Source organism: Coptis chinensis, chromosome 6, assembly GCF_015680905.1.
Source record: "Coptis chinensis isolate HL-2020 chromosome 6, ASM1568090v1, whole genome shotgun sequence".
NCBI classification, from domain to species: Eukaryota; Viridiplantae; Streptophyta; class Magnoliopsida; order Ranunculales; family Ranunculaceae; genus Coptis; species Coptis chinensis.
Genome location: NC_141461.1, coordinates 93,191,925 through 93,211,675, shown reverse-complemented (window position 1 = coordinate 93,211,675; position 19,751 = coordinate 93,191,925). Strand labels below are relative to the sequence as shown.

Sequence of the window (19,751 nt, the reverse complement as noted above, 5' to 3'; positions counted from 1 at the left end):
AACAACTTTATTATCTTTGCCACTCTTGTGTTTGATAGAGAAAGTGTATTTATTAATAGTAGAGAGCCAACGATCATGCATGCGGTTGATCTTTGTAGAAGTCTTAAGGTACTTCAATGCTTGATGATCGGTGTTGAGGGTAAACTCTTTCTATATCAAATAAGGATGCTAATGTTTGAGAGCTTGAACCACTGCAATTAACTCCAACTCATAAGTAGACCACTTCTTTCGTGCGTCTGAATTTTTCTCACTATAGTAGGCAATAGGATGACCTTCTTGTGAGAGGACAGCACCAATACCAAGAATAGAAGCATCACAATCAACTTCAAAAAGCTTATTGAAATCTGGAAGTGCCAAAACAGGAGCAGTACAAAGCTTATCTTTGAGAAGATTAAAGCTTGTATTAGCTGCTTAAGTCCATTGGAAATGCACATGCTTCAAACAATTAGTAAGAAGGCTAGCAATAGAGGTGAAATTTTGCACGAAGCAACGATAGAAGGTAGCTAAGCCATGAAAACTCCAAACTACAAAAATAGAGTTAGGAGTAGGCCAATCACGAATAGCTTGAACCTTGGAATCATCTACATGAATCCCCTTGTCAGAAATCACATAGCCCCAAAAAAGAACGCTATTGGACATGAAGGTGCACTTTTTCAAGTTCAAATAAAGAACATTCGCAAGGAGCGCAGTAAATACTTGCCTTAGATAAGAGAGATGATCATCCAAACTGCGACTAAAAATCAAAATATCATCGAAATAAACAATAACAAATTTACCAAGAAAGGGTTGCAAAACCTGGTTCATAAGTCGCATGAAGGTACTAGGAGCATTAGATAATCCGAATGGCATGACAAGCCACTTGTAAAGACCCTATCTAGTCTTGAAAGCTGTTTTCCACTCATCACCAAATCGTATACGAATATGATAAAACCCATTACGTAGATTAAGTTTGGTGAAAATAATAGATCCATAAAGCATATCAATCATGTCATCCAACCGTGGAATGGGAAACCGATAAGGGACAATAATTCGGTTAAGAGCGTGATTATCAATACACATATGCCATCCACCATCTTTCTTAGAAACTAAAAAGGTCGGGCAAGCACAAGGACTCTTGCTTGGTATGATCAAACCCTTTGTAATAAATCATTAACATGACCTTGCAAAATAGCATGTTCACTAGGACTCAATCGATAGTGAGGAAGATTAGGCAATGAAGCGCCAAGTAACAAATCAATATGATGTTGTATATCTCTTAGAGGCGGAAAAGAGGCAGGTAATTCAGCAGGAATTAAATAGTTAAACTCTTGCAATAAAAGTTGTACCTGATAAGGGATGTCAACTGGAGGCTTATTAGCTTCAAGAGAACTAAGAGTGTGAGTGCTGGGAGCGTGAGGACGCAAAGACAGAACCACAGAATTGACCAAAAATAGGGTCTTTGGATCGCAAGAAGATGGAATACTGTCCAAAGAATGAGGAGGATGCAAGGTGAACTTACTGCCATCCTTGTAAAAGATATAAGTATTTTCAAAGCAATTATGTACAACACGAACATCATATTGCCAAGGGTGACCAAGTAAACGGTGAGTGACAGTCATATGAACAACATCACAGAGAATAGAATCAGAGTATAGACATAATCATACAATTCTTAAAGGGAAGATTAAGTCCACTAATAAAATGAGAAATCAACTGCTCTTGACCTTCTTTCACATTATTACGAGCAATCAATGCATAAAACTCAGTAACATACTCCTCAATAGATCTAGCTCCTTGACGACAATTTTGTAACTTGGAAAATAATTGATGTTGAAAATCTTCAGGTAAAAATTTATCACGCAACAGTTTATGCATATGACGCCAACGTTGAATTACATGTTTACCTTATAGCTTGCGTTCCTCCAAAAGAGAATGCCACCATGCAGTAGCGGCTCCCTTAAGTTTGTAAGCAACCATCTTCACTTGCTTATCTTATGGAATCTCCATGAATTCAAAAAAACAATCAACTTCATAAACCCAATCCAAGAATTCTTCGATGTGGAAATTGTCAGAAAAGGATGGAATATCCGCCTTGAGTTTGTACTCTGGAATAGCCCCATAGTTAATTTGTGTAGAATCTTGAGTAAGCTTTTTCTGATCTTGAAAACGATGATACCAATCTTCTTCAGTTTCATCATCATCACTGCCCGTATTTTTGACAAAACTAGAGTGGTGTCTTTGTATGGTTGGTTGAGATAATTTGTAGGATGGGTGATAGATGGGGAAAGAAGTCCAGCAACATCTGGTGGAATGCTGGATTGAATAGATGTGGAAGCATTGGGGTCTTGTTGCAAAAGGGTGGGAGGGAGGGTTTGTTTCGATGGAGATACGGGTTGTTGAAGATTAAAAGAAGACTGAATCAATTTCGTAAAACTTTCAATATGTGATTTGATTTCCTTGAGATTTGTGTCGTGTTCTTGAAGCTAGCTTGGTATCGTTAGCGGCAACAAAAACATCAAAAACCGATTTTTTTATCGACTCGTCGTGGGGAGCCATTAAACAGGAACTTTGCTATGAATACCACTTGATGACTCGAGAATCTCGAATAGATGAAAAAGATGCGAAGATCTTTCACTGAGCAAGAAAAGAAGAGGATTTAGTATTGAAAAGGAGAAGAAGACAGTCAAAGAGCAAGGAGAAAACTTGGGGTTTTGGAAAATAATCTTGATTCAATAATAATAGTTGGTGCTAAACCAAATAAGTTTGCACCCTTTTATAGTTAAGGGTTTACATGTTAGTCACGTAACAACTAAGGAAACAAAAGACTAAGAATAGGCAGAAAGAAAATAAGGTAATTAAACTTAATGCAACACAGGCTAGAGTAGTCTGGACATCTCTTAATACTTCAATAAGATCTTATCCTTGCTGGATAGTGCGGGCTTGATGTTCTACATTAGAGGCACTCAACCAAAAATAGTCATCTTCTAGATTGGTTTTATCTTCAATTAGTTCATTTCCATTTTGATGCATTTGTCCTTTTTATTTGTTCTCTGATTAATTTATAATTTATTTTAATTTGTTATTTATACCAATTGGGGTTTTTTCCCCACCGGCCGGCCTTAATTAACCTTGCCCTGAAGTAAAAATAAAAAAAAATCAGCATGGGTGTATTTTATTGCTTTATATCTCTAAAGAAAATTGTTGATATTCTAATGCCTATATTGGTATTCATGTATTGTCGAAATTCAAAACTTATGTGCGTTGGATATAATTGAGATGTATATCCCCCAATGGGCAAGAGAGTTTAACTTAATGCTTTGCATCATAATTCATAAGGTTTTGGATAGGGATATCAATGGGTTGGGACAAGCTCGAAGTCCGATTGAATTCGAACCGATAAGATAAGGACTTAGACTTTAAATTTAGCCCGATAAGATTATTGGGCCAGGTCTGGACATACCTATGTCCAATCCGATAATGGCCCGGCCCGAAATCTATAATAGTTTTATGTGTTTTATATTTAATATTATTAATATATCTGTTATATTTATTGAAAGTTGATTGAGAAAATTGGAAGCCATATTGGTTAGTATTGTGTTTGCCACACAAGAGATATGGAGTTCGATTCCTGAAATAACAGTATGATTTGGGTTTGGCCTGAACCAAACTGTACCCTGTTCAGGCTTGATTTAGACTCAAAATATCAAGTATGATTTGGGAGCCTGAAGTTGGTGTTTGAGTTCAGATATGGCCTAAGTCTAATTGTTTTCAACTATTTTGGTTTTGAGTTAGATTAGATGTTATATGTCACCCAACAATATTAGTCCATGTGTTTGGAATAATCAGTTCCGCCGTGTGAGGGAGGATCTTATGATCAGTCCCACATCCGAAATTTTAGAAATATCGTCCAATCAAGAATATCTACGTGTCATGAGAATTCAGCTAATTGACATTTGTTATATTGTATTGCAAATTTGCAACAGCAACAATTCAGCTGAACAACAAAAGACAGAATTCTTGTGTACCAGAAATATCATGTTTTACACTTTTACCCTCCCCAAACGCAGACATCTTCTGTAATTCTATTATTACCTTTTGAGTGCATTAATTTTCATTGCATCCTGAGATTTACTACTGCCATTGTCTCCATGATTTCCGTGCCCCTCTTATTATGTAACGGTAAGGACTGTATGGCATATATGATATACGACACCCATAAAAAAAAGACACGATGGTGATAGCTTAGTCCTTTTCATTTCAGCCCATGTAATGACTCCTTTTGGCATTATTTTCTTGATCTTTACAACCTTAAATCTCCATGTGAGCTTCTGCCTTTCCTTTCAGTTTGAACTTTGAGAAGAATCTTTACACACGCCAACAACGTATCCCAAACAACCCCCCTAATCCAATATGAGTGACTGTCTAATAGAATTATTCGATCATGTCGAATTTGGTGATGCTAACTTCACTGGCGGGGTTTTGCCCGACGAGCTCTTCAGTATCTTGGACGCTCTAGACAGTCCTCCATTCGAAGACACTGTTTTTAGTCCGAGAGGAGGCGAGGATAAGACGAGGTTGGTTTCTCAGAAATCTACTTCTTCGAGTGCTCTACTAGACTCTGAGGCTGAAATTGAACCTGCACCAGCTTGCAAGCGTCGAAAATTATTGTTTCAGCCAACTCCAACATCGGAGGAAGTAGGCCAAGATGGGCAACAAAGAATGTTGCACATCACGGTGGAGCGGAACCGAAGGAAGCAAATGAACGAGCACTTAGCGGTGTTGCGCACATTAATGCCTACTTTTTATGTCAAAAGAGTACATATTTATCATTTTTCTTGCAACATTTCTTTACATCCATTTATTTATTTATTTATTTATTCTAAATGTATCATTTTAACTCTACCTAACTTTTATTCTTTCTATAATTTAGGGAGATCAAGCATCAATAATAGGTGGGGTTGTTGATTACATAAAGGAGTTGCAACAAATTCTCCAGTCGCTCGAAGCAAAGAAACAAAGGAAACTCTACAGTGATGTACTAATAAGCCCTAGAGTTGTTTCAAGTCCAAGACCGGTCGCTTCATCGTTAAGTAGTCCAAGAAAACCGCCATTAAGTCCTAGAGTAAGCTTGCCAATAAGCCCTAGAACTCCAACGCCAAGCAGTCCTTACAAGCCTAGGCTTCAACATGGTTACTTATCTCCAACAACAATGGCGGCTACTTCACACGACCATTCTTCAACTTCTTCTTCTTCTTCTACCTTTGACAATGTTAAGGAGCTTTCCTCAAACTCCAAGTCTTCAGTTGCTAATGTAGAGGTGAAAATTTCCGGTGCAAATGTTCTTTTGAAAACTGTATCGTCTCCAATTACTGGTCAAGCTTTGAAGATAATAGCTGCCCTCGAAGGTCACTCACTTGAAATTCTTCATGTGAACATCAACACTACTGATGATACCATGATAAACTCATTTACCATCAAGGTAACAGCTCATTTTAGTACGTCCAAATTTTTTGCTATAGTTCTAATGTATTACTTTTCTTCTTCTTCTCCTAGAAGACTACCTAAACACTTCATCCATCAGCTTAAAAATTTATCTATATAGAAGAAATCGTAAAATAGTTTGTTTTGAATTGTAACTTCGTTCATTCTTTACGTACTTGTGTAAGAAATCATGTTAGTTTAACATGTGTGATTAAGGATTTAGCAGTGAAACTAGGGGGTGACTTTTTACTTGATGATTACTAGCAGGATACTATTCTGAATTATTAGTTGATAATCATAAAAGAACAGTAGATCTCCTAGGCCAGTACAGGAAGTTCTAAATTCTTTTGTCCTACGATGAAAAACACACCACGTCGACTATATATATTAACCGTGCTGTAAGTAAAATGATGTGGCTTTACTATCGTTGAACGTGGGGAATTTTGAATTCTCCAACTTTCAAGTCATATATTTAAGCAGACTATACCATTTTGCTGGATTGAACCAACTTCGGAAATAATTTAAACCATCTTCCATCATGGAATCCTATGTATTTCTACACTTGTAGTTACTATTGACATATGTGTGAATATATGTCGAGGCCGGAAAATTCCGCATGGTTAAAGTATAGTACTGAATGTACTGCTGAGCATATGTTGTCCCATAACAATCATCTCTCAACCAACATTCAGGCCAGAAGTTCGTCTGAAATTTACTGTTTGTGAATTTCAGTAACAAAATAGTAAAATAGTACTGTTTCGAACGGGTCGATTAAGCCATTAAGGAAGTTACATTCCCACCAGTTTCCATTAGCAAAATAGTACTGTTTCACAAGTTCTTTTTAGTTATAGTTAAGAGTCATTGTACTGTGTACACTATACAATTATTCATTTTGTACGTGGCATGGTATTACGGGTTCTTTGTATTCATCACTTCTAACTTCAATTATTTAGATGAAACTTTAAGGCTCATACTTTAAAAGTTAATTGTTGGTTTCCTGATTCTGTATTTACTGTCCATCTCTTCATAGATTGGAATTGAATGCAAGCTTAGTGCTGAGGAACTTGCACAAGAGATTCAACAGACTTTCTGCTAAGGTTGCTACTGATGAAAAAATAAGGACATGCAGCTCCAGTTCAACTCTAACATATATGTCTCTCCTACTAAGCTCTACATGAAGAAAGGAGATCGAGCTGAAGATTAGCAGGTTGACAAGAATATGTAACTCATCCTTAGTTAGATAACGACATTGCAGATTACTTAGTTGTTGGTGTAACCCATTACCCATGTAATTGAGCACTCTCAAGCTCGATCTAATTTTATGTATTTATTTAATTTGTAGTATGATATAACTATTAATTTAAGCTACTTGATTCGATCTTTTTGCAACACGCACTGTAAGTCTGTAAACCTTATCTTTGTCGTTGCACACTATATATGCAATTTTAATTTGAAATGTAAGGTTCTGCTTGGTTCATTGAAAAACTCAGGCAATACAAATGGAGAGTTCTGACTTGTGATTGTGACTGGACTATAACTACATAGGCAGTGTTTGGCGTGCCAAAAGTGGCACAGCAGCAACAACAATAAAAACAATACAATTGTTAATTCCTATTTGGGTCTTTGTAGAATGTTTTACAGAATTGCCCTACATGTAGTTGTGTTCGGAGCTTCAAAAATGTTCAGATCAGTTCATGTTGCAATATAAGCGAATTCAAGCGAGGCAGAAACGACAAGGGCTGCTTCGTTAATTTACAATTGTATCCAAGCTTTGTATATTTCAAACAATTAAGTGTGTTCAGGAGGCTAAATGGGCCATCATTTGAATGCTAAATGCTGATTGCGGAATTTTGAAATTTTCTGTTAGAATAACTTGGCTCTGAAAGCTGAATATAAATCATTCGGACAATTTTACCCATGTTATCTATTTTAAACACTAACTTGATTTCTTGTAAAACAAAATATATATTATATTTAAGGAGGGGAGATGGATTATCAAAGAAAATAAATGATAAATAAACTTATTTTAAAATATGCTTTCACAAATATATTTTAACGATTTATTTTCATATTTTGTTTACTTTCAGAAAATATATATGTAATTATATATTTTAACAAAGTGGATATCATTCACCCTAAAAAATGAAAAACCCGTGACGCTAGCATCAAATTTTGAAGAACTCATTTTGAAGCCATAAAGGTCAAGGTAAGAAAATAGATGAAAAATGAATTCTTGAGATTGGGTTCTTAAGAAAGGGTAAGAAGGGACTTCCCTGTTTCAAATATTAGATCGAATTTAGCATTAAAGAGAAACTTTGGTGTGGAATGCTGAATGCTGGAAATACCATTGAATGCTTAAACTACTTAAAAAAACAAACAAGTTTTGAGCCTCTGAATGCTTAAAACTTAAGTTTAAGAGGCTCTAAATCTGCTGAATTCAAAAAACAAACAACCCCCCTAAAATATTAGCCAAAATGAGACGAGCCCTGTTTCTACTTTCTAGAAAGGAACAAAATTTTCAAAATTTTTGTGAAATATTTCATTTTTGATGGGGACAGAAACATTTCGAACCCTACACTTTCTATTTGCAAAATTTCGAAGTGACATCACTTTTAATAAAAATTTCGATACTTTTTCAATTTTCGTCCATTTTGTTAACTAATTTGCAGTTTTTCACGAAACTTTCGAAATGGTAGCAAATACAATAAATATTAAAAATAGAGACTAGTTTTGTCTATTTTGTATTTTTATTTACTAAGTTAATAATCATTAATGACCTAATTTTTCTCAAACTTTTAATTGAGCTGTCCAAAGATTTAAGAGACTCATCTAATTTCACCTAGGTAAGCTTTCTCTTCTTTTGATTAGTGAGATAGGGGACATTTGATTAGTGAGATATATGTCTATTTGAGAGGATGATTACTTTTGAGATAGAGAGTTGCTTATTTTGATCATTTTTGGTAAATAGACAATTAAATTTGAAAGTATAGTTGTTACCAATATTTATTATTTTTGCTAATGTATTCGCAATTTTTCTCTTACTTTTCGTGAAAATTGCTCAAAAATTTATATATTTTTGTTTTATGTGGTCACCGAAACAATGACCGAAAACGAAATTAATTCCTTGCTTTCTAGTAATCATTTCACAAAATTTCATTGAAATGGTCCATTGCGAACTTATATACTACGAAAACAACTGTGGTAGCAGGATATAAAGCCTTGTTACATACTAACTTACTACTTACTAGTACACAAAAGTTAGTAGGCCTTAGGGTGGACTAAACAGGAAAGGGCCGAGATTGATCAGAGTAGTTCTTGTAGCTTCAAGATTAATTCCAATCCTTAATTGTGTTGCATGCCAATACCTTTCAATTAATTTGCAATGATTTCAATTCTACTCAAACTGAAGCACTTTGAGTAGAATAGGGCTAATGGTAGCATGGTACTGAAGTAAGACTTAAGATGTATTAAAACTTTGCATCAAGAGACAAAGTTACAAATAAAGCTGCAGAAATAGAATACAAGAATAGGTTTTTTAGCTTCAACATTCTCATTGTCTTCGGATCTAGCATGAAAGTGGGGGTGAGACTCACCTTAAGTTATTGAAAAGTTCCTTGGATATTATTGTTTATAAGATCTCATTGTTTATTTCTTCTTTGTTCCTTTTCTTTAAATGAAGTAATGTAATGTCGGCACTTTACAAGCCTCTATAACCGAATGTTTGTAGTCATGTAGCTTTTAACTTTGGTTCATAGGTTCTCCCAAAACCTACTATTTCATACTCAAAGCTAGAACACTCGAAAAACATGGGTTGCTATGCAGACAAATTAAAGCTTTAGGAAAAAGGGTCAACTTGGGCGCATGGCAGTGAATTGCTACATTGGTGTAGGTATTATTGTCCAACATCTTGATGGCTCAGTATGTAATGTCAAGATCTTAGATCTTCTTATCTTAAAAGAAAAAAGCATAATAGTACATTTAGATGACTCATGCCAAATTAATGCAATTTCGTGCTTTAAATGTGGATGCATAGTCTGTTCTTTTTGCTACAACATTCCTAAATGAACCAGAACGTGGAGCTAACTAGGACCATGATTAAGATCTTTCTCTACTACTATATGATAGCGGACCTTCCTCACTTCAATACAATTAGAATTAGCTCTCTATTTTTTTTAAAATAATTTAAAAGAACCTCCCTCACATCACTAAAATTATTTAATTATCTTTATTTTTAAAATAATTTAGAAGAACTTCCCTTATGTTTCTGTCACTGAAATTATGTAATTAGCCCTCTAACATTTATATACCACTTCTTAAATAAGAATTATATTTTGAAAAAAACCTATGTTACCTATCTATTGATCTAAAATGACGGTTTGAAGACTTAATAAATTGGGTGCATAGCACGGTTCACATATTTATTGTAAGAAAAATTAGAAACAAAACTAGCTATTGGTTCATGCCAATTGAAAGTCCTATAATCCTATAAATTCCAATTGGGATTTATAACTAGAAATCAAACAATAGCTATTCATCCCATAATGATTTGAATTGATAAATAACACTTGTGACTTGACACATGGTGTGAGCGATTGGGCCGAGTAGCCATATTAAGAACATTTTTAGGAGAGCAACAAAAAAACACCAAAATTTTGAACCAAAAACACCAAACCAAAAAAACACCAAACAACTTTAGGAGCAACATCAAAAAACACTAAGCAACTACGCGATTTCGCCAAAACCGCGCCATATAGCCCACGCGGTTTTGCCAAAACTGCTCCATAAAAGCCCATCTTACAGGTCCAAGCCCACGCGGTTTTGCCAAAACCACGCGGTTTTCCAGAAACCGCGTGCTATAACCATTTAACTCTCTTGGTTTTGAGATGCTCTCTTCATTTTTCATGTTCCCTCTCATCTAAACTCATCTCCTTGAGCAAAAAAAAAAAAAAAAAAACACTACCAAAACTCTTGAAGATTTTTTCAATGGATCATTCATCTTCTTCTGATTCATCTTCTTCTGATTCTTCATCGAGCTCGAGCTCTTCAAATGATAACACTGCAGTTAAAACTCGTAAATTAGTGGCTATTGCTCTACCTTTGGTTCGACATCGTCTGAGTTTATTGCGTCAGCAAGAAGCGGAGTCTTCTTATAGACCACATGGTGGTTTGAAGAAAGGAAGAAAATATAAGCCTCGTCAGTACGAGGCAACACTGGCTCGTGTAAATGTTAACTACTTCGGCGCAAATCCTATATTTCGTGACCACGACTTTCGACGCCGATTTCGTATGGGTTAGTCATTATTTACTCGTATTTTCAATCATCTTAATCATAATGTACCATATTTTCAACAAAAAGTTAATTGTGCGGGTAAGTTTGGGATTAACCCAAAAATAAAAGTAATTGCTACTATACGAATGCTTGCTTATAGGACTGCCGCTGATCTAGTAGATGATATGTTATATGTTGCTGAGCCAATTGTTCATGAATGCATGCGCTATTTCTGTGATGGAATTATTAGAATTTTTGGAGGTGAATACTTGCGCAAACCAAATGCTGCAGATATTCAACGTTTGCTTAAAGAGTCTGAGGAACGCGGATGGCCTGGAATGCTAGGAGGCATTGATTGAATGCACTGGCAATGGAAGAATTGCCCATCCGCGTGGCAAGGGTCTCACACTGGCCATAAGCATAAACCAACAGTGATTTTGGAGGCAGTTGCCGATCGTGATGCATGGATTTGGCATGCTTTTTTTGGAATGGCGGGTTCTCACAATGATCTTATTGTGTTTGACCGCTCACCAATATTTGATGATATAGTCAATGATGAAGCTATTCCTTGTAACTACATTGTGAATGACCATCATTATGATATGGGCTATTACTTGGCTGATGATATTTATCTTAATTATGCCACCTTGATTCAAACGATTGCTAAACCGACTATTGCACAAGACAAACATTTTGCAAAGAAGCAAGAAGCTGCTAGAAAAGACATAGAGCGGGCGTTTGGTATATTACAGTCGCGTTGGGCTATTTTAGCGAATCCGTGCAGGTTATGGTATTTGGAGAACATGGCTACTGTTATGAGGGCTTGTATTATTTTACACAATATGATTGTGGAAGATGAACGCGAAACGGATATCCCGCAGTGTATTCTTGATTTGGAAATACCAAGTAGAGAAGGTGCTCTTGAAGATCAACGCCACTTTGTTCTATCTCGTTGGGCATCTGGCGTAGAGAGGGTTCGTTCAAAAGTTGTTCATGATAGATTGAAGAATGACTTGGTCGAGCATTTGTGGAGTAGGCGTGGGCGGACTTGATTTCTATTTTTATTTGCACTTCATTTAGACTTTGTGTTTATTTATCGTTTCAATTTCTATGTATTTGTGTTCCAAGTTTATTTCTATGTATTTGTGGTTTTATGGAAGAATTTTTGTATATGAGAATTTTGAAAATACAATTTTTTTTTAGAATGATAAAAAGTATCAACTTTAAATTAAAAGAAAATATTCAATTAAAGTACGTTCTAATTAAAATTAAAATACAAACTTAAATTAAAGTACGTCATTAATTAAAAGACATAAATTAAAAGACAAATTAAAATACTCAAATTAAAAAACATACAAACTCAAATTAAAAGACATATAAACTCAAATTTAGACTATGCACTACTTTGACTACTACCAGTGATATTGCCAAGTCGATTCTTCATTTTTTGTAAAATTTCTACCCTTTTGAGTTGCCAAATTTCGCGCTCGTCTTCGAGTAATCCTTCTAATTTCATTCCTAATATTTTCGCATTATTTTCATCTTCTCGAACTCGGAGTACATCTTTCTTCAATTGAAGTTTTTCTTTTTGGATTTGAAGCTTCCAATCCATCAAACTTTTCTTCAATTGAAGTTTTTCGAATTCCATCTCATCTTTCTTCAACTGTCTTTGAGCTTCCAATTCATAACCTTCTTTGGTGGTTTTAGAAAGTTCCATAAGAAAATCATCAAGTTTCTTAGCGGATTCCTCCACTTTAGAATCACCTTCTTCTTTCTCTTTTTGCCTTCTTTTTTTGTCTTCTTTCTTTCCAAGAGGTCTATCCTCAAGCCCATGAACTTGGTGTGGATCATAATCCATTGATTGAGTTGTCGCAGTTGATATTGGAATTGATGAACCTCCTTCCCCTTGTTTGACTTCGACTTTTTGGTGGGATGCAAATCATTTCTCAACTGTAGCCTCTTCCATTTGGGTGAGTCTTTCACCATATTATAGCATTGCATCCACTTCCAAACCCCATTATGCATCGCATATGCACTTATTGCTTCCTCAACCTACCAATTAAACAAAAACTAAATTAGAATTGAAAAATATATTTGTTAATCAAAATAACAAATAAAAAGTAAATACTTACCATCATATTGTCATTATAGCCACTTGGAGGAGATGCTTGAATTTTAGAAAGAATAGCATGAAACTTGTTGATATTAGCTTGAATAATAGACTAACGGTGTTTCATACCCGTCAAGTTGCGTTCGGTCATTCCTCCTAAATTTGCATGAAATGCATTTAGAATTCTAGCCCTAAAATCGTTCGACTTTTGCTCATTTCCTATTACACCATCTTGACTAACTTGTAGCCAACTATTGGTGACAACAATATCTTCTTCTTGTATCCATGAAGCCCCTCTTGATTTTGATTTTGGTTCTTGACTCATTATTGTTTTAAGAATAGAGAGTAAAGAGTAGAGAATAAAGAGTAGAGAGTAGAGAAAAGAAGTGAGTGTAAAAATATGGGGTGAATGTTTCAATTTATAGGGTTAGAAAGATATAGCCATTTTTGGCCGTTTTTTGCCCGTTGTTGTAATTGAGAGCACGCGGTTTTGGCAAAACCGCGTCATAGAAGCCCAAGCCCACGCGGTTATGGCAAAACCGCGCGGTGTTCCTTCAACCGCGTAAGTGATTTGATACAGCATCAAATCTGGAACCAAATATTAGTCGATTTGGTGTTTGGTTTGGTGTTTTCATCAACATGTAGCTCTCCTGAAGTTGAAAAAACACAAAATTCTTATTTGCCATGATGCTAGGTTGATATCACTGCTAAAGATGCTCTAAACCCTAACACCACTTCGATTTGCCAATTTGGAAGACTCCATAATTTCCTATTTGCCATGTTCCAAACTGGCAAAAAATATAATGTTGTAGTGTGAGCATGTACAAAGTTAATTATCGTGTCAATAATGAACTAGTCCATTAGTAAGTACAAGAAATTATTTCTCATGTTGCAAAGTGTAAAAGTCAGTTTTGTGTAGAACCTTACGATTCGGGGAAAATTTGGTTGGTGGGTGTTTCAACCCCCACCTACGTGGCAAACGTCCATTAGTAGGGGTCTCCATTTTATTCGTTTAATCAACAGGGCTAAAGCCCAATTTGTAATACCATAAATCAATGTACAGGCCTATTAACTCATGTGTCTAAGACTGAACCTTAGCCACATGGCTTGCCACTAATGTACGTTAATTTATGTCCAGATTCGTTTCTTATCAAAGGGATAATTATCAGTTGAGAGTTATATTCTATCACAATTACTCAAGCTACAAGATTACTTGAGCTACAAGGACTCTCTACTCTACCTATATAATACCAAACTATGGGGGGGGGGGGGGGGGGTAGAGCCTTGAGAAACAGGAGAGTTGATTCTTCTCCTTCTCCTCTGGAGATTTTGGAGATGGTGAATGGAGAAGATGGAGGCTGCTTTTATAGTTTACTTGGTGATCTTTCATATTCCTATCCGATCCTTCAGGCCAGGTCTTGTTGATATGAGACTTTATAGAGCATTGATGGCAAAACATTGATGAGCGTGGCTGAAGTTCTGGTCTTGATGGAGATAGATGTCTCGTACGTTATTGGCCGTTACAATATCATATTAGGTTGGTAGTTCTTGAATAAATATTCGATCGAACTTTGTGGCGATCTTCCTTAGAGGTCGTTGGTTTGTTTTGGAGCGAGCTGTTATTAGTTCGTCAAAAATAGTGTTCTTTGATGAGTTGTGCTGGACAAGTGTATAATATACATTGGTTGTGTATATATTAGTCCCTCACACAAAAGACAACACAAAAGAAGAATTCTTATGTTGCGTTCTTATGAATCACAAGTATGCAAACTATACAACACAACACTTTCTTTTGAATTCTTCAAACCGGCCAGTCACTCGAATATCTATTACTTTTAATATATAGAAGTAATGTGGAAGTCTCGTTCTTTGGATTCTAGATGGAAGCAACGGCTTCCTCATTTTAACATGCTCAAAAACTTAAATTCTAGATCTCATTGCTCAAAATCAATCAATGTTTAAATAGTGAATTATTGAAGTTTTTTTTTTTAGATTTATGAGCCCAATAAATTTTTATAGTTGTGACTTGCGAGAGAAGTAATGAATGAGAGGTGTATATAATTTTATCAACTTTTTTATTGCGAGAGAAACAATACCATACTTTTTTTAAAAAAAAATTATTTGGCCTTTTTGGTTGCAAGATAATTTTTGTTTTTGCGTAAGATAATTGTATTAAGAATCAAATGAAAAAGATACAAATTGAGATAAATAGTGAAGGAGGTGTTTTTAAATTGTGATAAAGTATTAAGGAAGATACTTGTGAAGCAGAGAAGGCAGAGAAGTCAATGGTCAAATCCTAGTCATCAAGACATTTTGTTAATATTATTCTCACTGTAATTACAACTAAGCATAGTTAGTTAGAGAGTTAGTTAGAGATTGTCAGAGTTAGTTAGAATCTGTTATGCCAGCTGGTGCTGAGACATGATCTCGTTTTTTTCATTTCTCTAAACATGGTATAAGAGCTTTATGCTTAACAACATTGTTCCATCATTAATTAAGCTTAAAGCTTTTATTCTTCCGCCATTATTATGAGGAACAAACCCGTTTATTCAATCAAAGGTGTTTTCTTTCTTCTTTCATCATTGTTATCAGGAACAAACTCATTTCTTCAATTAAAGGTGTTTTCTACCCATCTTTGTTCAATTTACTTTTAAAGATCAAGTTAAATCGATCAAGAATCATAGTTTGATTACTAGTTTGTTATCAAGAATCACATTTTGTTATCAGTCATCATGGATCAAACATTTATTGATCAACTCACTTCACAAATTAATCAGCTTCAACTTCAACTACAAGCACATGTACAAAATCAGTCAAACAACACACTAGCACCTAGGGCTGGAAATGGTGCGGGTTTTGACCCGAATCCGACCCGATCCAAACCCATTTCAACGGGTTTGGACCTTAATAATGAGTCGAATAAGAAAATGGGTGGGATATGGATTATCCATTTTAATTCGGATTCAAATATGGTTTTACTCTAAATGGTTGGATCCTCCTAGATGAATCCAAAATATAAAATTTTGTTAATATATCTTCCAAATAATAATAGGTCTCTCTTGTTTGTAGACCGTGGGTGATTGAGAACTTGTGGTTCTTAACTGGTCGAATCGGGTCGGATCGATTATCCATTTTACGAGAAATGGTTGGGATATGGTATGCCATTTTGGATCCATTCGGTTGGAAGATCTGGTTTTGTATTGAAAAATGGATCTGGGCATGGATATAGTCTGATCCGACCCGAACCCGCTCCATTTCCAGCCCTACTAGCACCAACCTCATATCGATTTCACATTCAAAACATGCATTAAGAACTTTGTTCCTGTTAAACTCAATCGTGAGAATTTCATTATTTGGAAACAACTTTTCATACCATTTTTGAATAGTCACAATCTTACTGGTTTTGTGGATGGATCTGTGCCTTGTCCACACTAGAGAATAGATTTGCATCAATCTCTATATATCTCACATTCATCAATTGAAGTCTAAACTTCAAGTCATCAAGAAAGATTCTTTGTCTATTGATATTGACTGTAAAACAGCAGTCGGGTTTGTCATTTTGTTTACATTTCAATAAAATTGCAAATATTTATTTATAAACATAAACTATTAATTCAATCATGTGATTTAGTGAGAAAGTGGAGGAGAGAAAGTTTGATTTGATTTTGAAAGAATTTTGAGATTTTTCTATTTCCTAATTGATTTAGAGATTGAAAACAGAATTTGAAATAAGAAAGTAATAAAATGAAATTGAAAACTGAAAGCAGTAAATGAATTTAAAATAGAAAGTAGTAAATTAATCTAGAAACAGTAAAATTACACTAGAAACCAGTAAATCTAACTCTACTCCTACTGATGGAATACTAATCATTCTATGAGAAAAACTAAAACTAGACCATTCTATTTATAGTTGAATGGACTGGTCGTGATCGAATCTCAGAAATCTGATCTAACGACTGAGATTTGATCACTATTTAACTTTTTGACTTTAAAAAATAGTAATCACTATTTGACACTATTCAACACTATTTGGAACTATTCATCTTTTGACTTTATAAAAAGTTAAATAATAAAAAATCTAAAATATTTACGTCATCTTCAATGAATAGTAATGTGCTTGGTTTTATCTCTGATTTCAAACCATACGTCCATTTTGTAGAAGAAATATACCTTTGCGTAGAGTTTTCCGCACTGATCATTTTGACAGGTCATATATGCTTCAATCAGAGTTAGGATATGGAAGATGTCACCGTTTGAACTTTCTCCTGATTTTCGGACTGTTTTAGGTCAGTTTGACTAAGTCTTGACCCGAAAATGACTCCTTTGGCTGGCTCAGGGGCTTAGATTTGTTCTTTTGACTTGTTTCATGACTTTTTTCCATAGTGGGTCCCATTCCTGTGGTGGGACCCTTAGCTTTTACCATTGAGGCCCAAAAGTCGACTTTTTGCAAAATCTGGCATTGGATAGAGCAGCTTGCATTGATTTTTTGGGTAGGTCACTTGTAGAATTTGGAGTTCAAAATAAGAAAATATGAGCTCTGGAATTTGGTTGACTTTTTGGCACGATTGACTTGTTCTGGCCTGTTGAGTCCATGAGCTTTATTTTGGCATCTGTGAGCTTTAAACGGCTGAGACAGAAGATTTCAAGACCAAGTTTTATTCGACCGTATTATGTGCTAAAATGCAGGTTTTGTGTGTATTTTATCGTTTCCTGACGAAACCTGTGAAAATATAAAAATACAATTAATTTACATTTATTAAACACATAATTGATCCAAATGTAATGTCTCTACGGGGTTTAAAACACAGTTTTGAGTACTTATCATCTATGTCTGGGTACTTACAACAAGATAAATCAATTGCTAATAGTTTAGTTGCTGCTGGAGAACTTATAAAGGATGCAAATTTAGTATATCAAATTTTAAGGGGCTTACCTTCAGATTATGATCCTTTTGGAATGTTAGTGAGACTTAGAAAGGATGGCATCATTACAGATGAATTGCATGGTCTATTGCTGAGTGAAGAAGTTACTACGAAAGAAAGGAATTCTAGTTCTAGAAATAAATGAACCAACAACTCATGCCTTCTCATTAGTGAAAACTCCATATGGCCCAAATTCTTCCTTTGGTCAAAATCAGGCTTCCCCAAACTTTACAAATCCAAGAGCACCAAACTACAATAATCATAGAGGAAGAAATGGGTACAAAGGAAAGGGAAGAGGTTGAAATGCTTACTATACAAATGGAAGAGGAAACAATTCAAATAATGGTTACAATGAAGGTACAAATACTGGCTTCAATGGAGGTGCAAGTACGTGGAAATAGCTATAATAGACCAACATGTTAGATATGCAATAAAATTGGTCATTTGGTTGTGGATTGTCGTTACAATAGAATGAATTATTCATTCTCTGGAAAGATAGCACCTACAAGCTTGCAGCCATGGCTTCTACATCTTATTCTTCAGAGCATGATGCTTTTTCAGCTCCTAGTACTTCTTATATGGTTCATATACTCCAAGTACTTCTTATACATCAGACAACATGTGGATGGCTGACTCTGGAGCTACCAATCACATGACTTCAAACCTAAAATTTCTCTCTCAGTATGTATAGGAATGAAGCTTGACTGGTACATAGTTCTTCTTAATATTTTAGGTTCATATCTTATATCTTCTTTTTTTTTTCTTTCTAATTTTTTCCAATTAGAATCAATTTAAGGAAAATATATTATGTGAAGCGAGTATGTACTTATTAATTCCGATAGGACAAATGAACAAGAACCAGGTTAAACTTGTAATTTGTTTTTTGAAATCAGGATCTCAACAGAAAAGCATCTAGTGTGAATTTTTCAGCATATAAAAATACCTACAATTATCGATGGACTTGCATTTTACATTTTTAATACCATGTTTTGCTTTCTGTGACATCAACCCTTTACAAATAAGTACTAACAGTCAAAGCCTCTTCATCCTGATAGGGTTATATACTAAAAGCATTACTTTTGTAATAACTCTAATTTTTTATATTTTGAATGAGAATAATATGGGCAAATATTATGCATATTATATATGTTATTAGTTATATGCATGTGTCTAATACTTTATGTTGTAGATGATATGGTGTGTGGTAACACACAGAAGATCATATCATCAGTACCTTATAAAGTATAAGTAAACGTTCACAACCTAGATGGATTTGGACAAACCATTGGTACGGTTGTAGTATAATCTGGTATTAGTCTATCTTGACTATAGGATTACACTAGTACACTTTGTGTGTATTGAACAGGACCAAGTGAGGTTGTTTCTCTTTATACTGACTATATAAGAGAACAAATGCCTCTGTTATTATGGATGCTTATCTTCTTAATCCGGATATAATAACGGGCACTTACGTGCATTGTACATTGCTTTAAATCATCAATGAGTGAGATTCATTTGATAATCAACAAACTCGATAAATTGGGTAATGACATTGTATGTAAGGTGTCTGTTGATTATAGAAGGAATCCGTGTCCCGCAAGAAGTTGTGCTGATGATGTCCCCTTGAGGAGCTCATAAGGATTGTTATGTAAACCCTGCAGGTGGATTTGATCCGACATGACAATGAGGTTGAGTGGTACTACTCAAGGACATAAGAAGTTGATTAATGTAGTTCTTAGTAACTTGACTTAATCAACAGGCATTCGATATCTTAAACATGGGGAGATCAACGAGCATATAATATGGAGCCCATAAACGCTGACACGTAATTTGGGATTAGGGCGGTAGTGCAACAATGGCCTTTAGTGGAATAAGCTATTTGTTGATGGACTTGGGTTGTGTGTTCTGGGCAAATATGGGAAGCCCAAGCCCGTCAGGAGGCCCAACCCTAATTTCTCATCATGGTCCCTGTTGTAGCCTATAAAAAGAA

The 19,751-nt window shown here is 35.2% G+C and overlaps 2 protein-coding genes across 2 annotated transcripts; one reads left to right on the top strand and one right to left on the bottom strand.

The window, feature by feature from the left end:
* Positions 1-1,127: 1,127 nt before the first annotated feature.
* Positions 1,128-1,598, bottom strand: LOC147495522 (uncharacterized). Its single transcript, XM_086568393.1, has one exon. The coding sequence runs from the start codon at positions 1,596-1,598 to the stop codon at positions 1,128-1,130; it is 471 nt and encodes a 156-aa protein (XP_086424519.1).
* Positions 1,599-4,330: 2,732 nt separating this feature from the next.
* SPCH (basic helix-loop-helix (bHLH) DNA-binding superfamily protein) lies at positions 4,331-6,849 on the top strand. Its single transcript, XM_086566677.1, has 3 exons — positions 4,331-4,794; positions 4,910-5,458; positions 6,491-6,849. The coding sequence occupies exons 1-3, from the start codon at positions 4,390-4,392 to the stop codon at positions 6,554-6,556; spliced, it is 1,020 nt and encodes a 339-aa protein (XP_086422803.1). The 5' UTR covers positions 4,331-4,389; the 3' UTR covers positions 6,557-6,849.
* Positions 6,850-19,751: the final 12,902 nt, after the last annotated feature.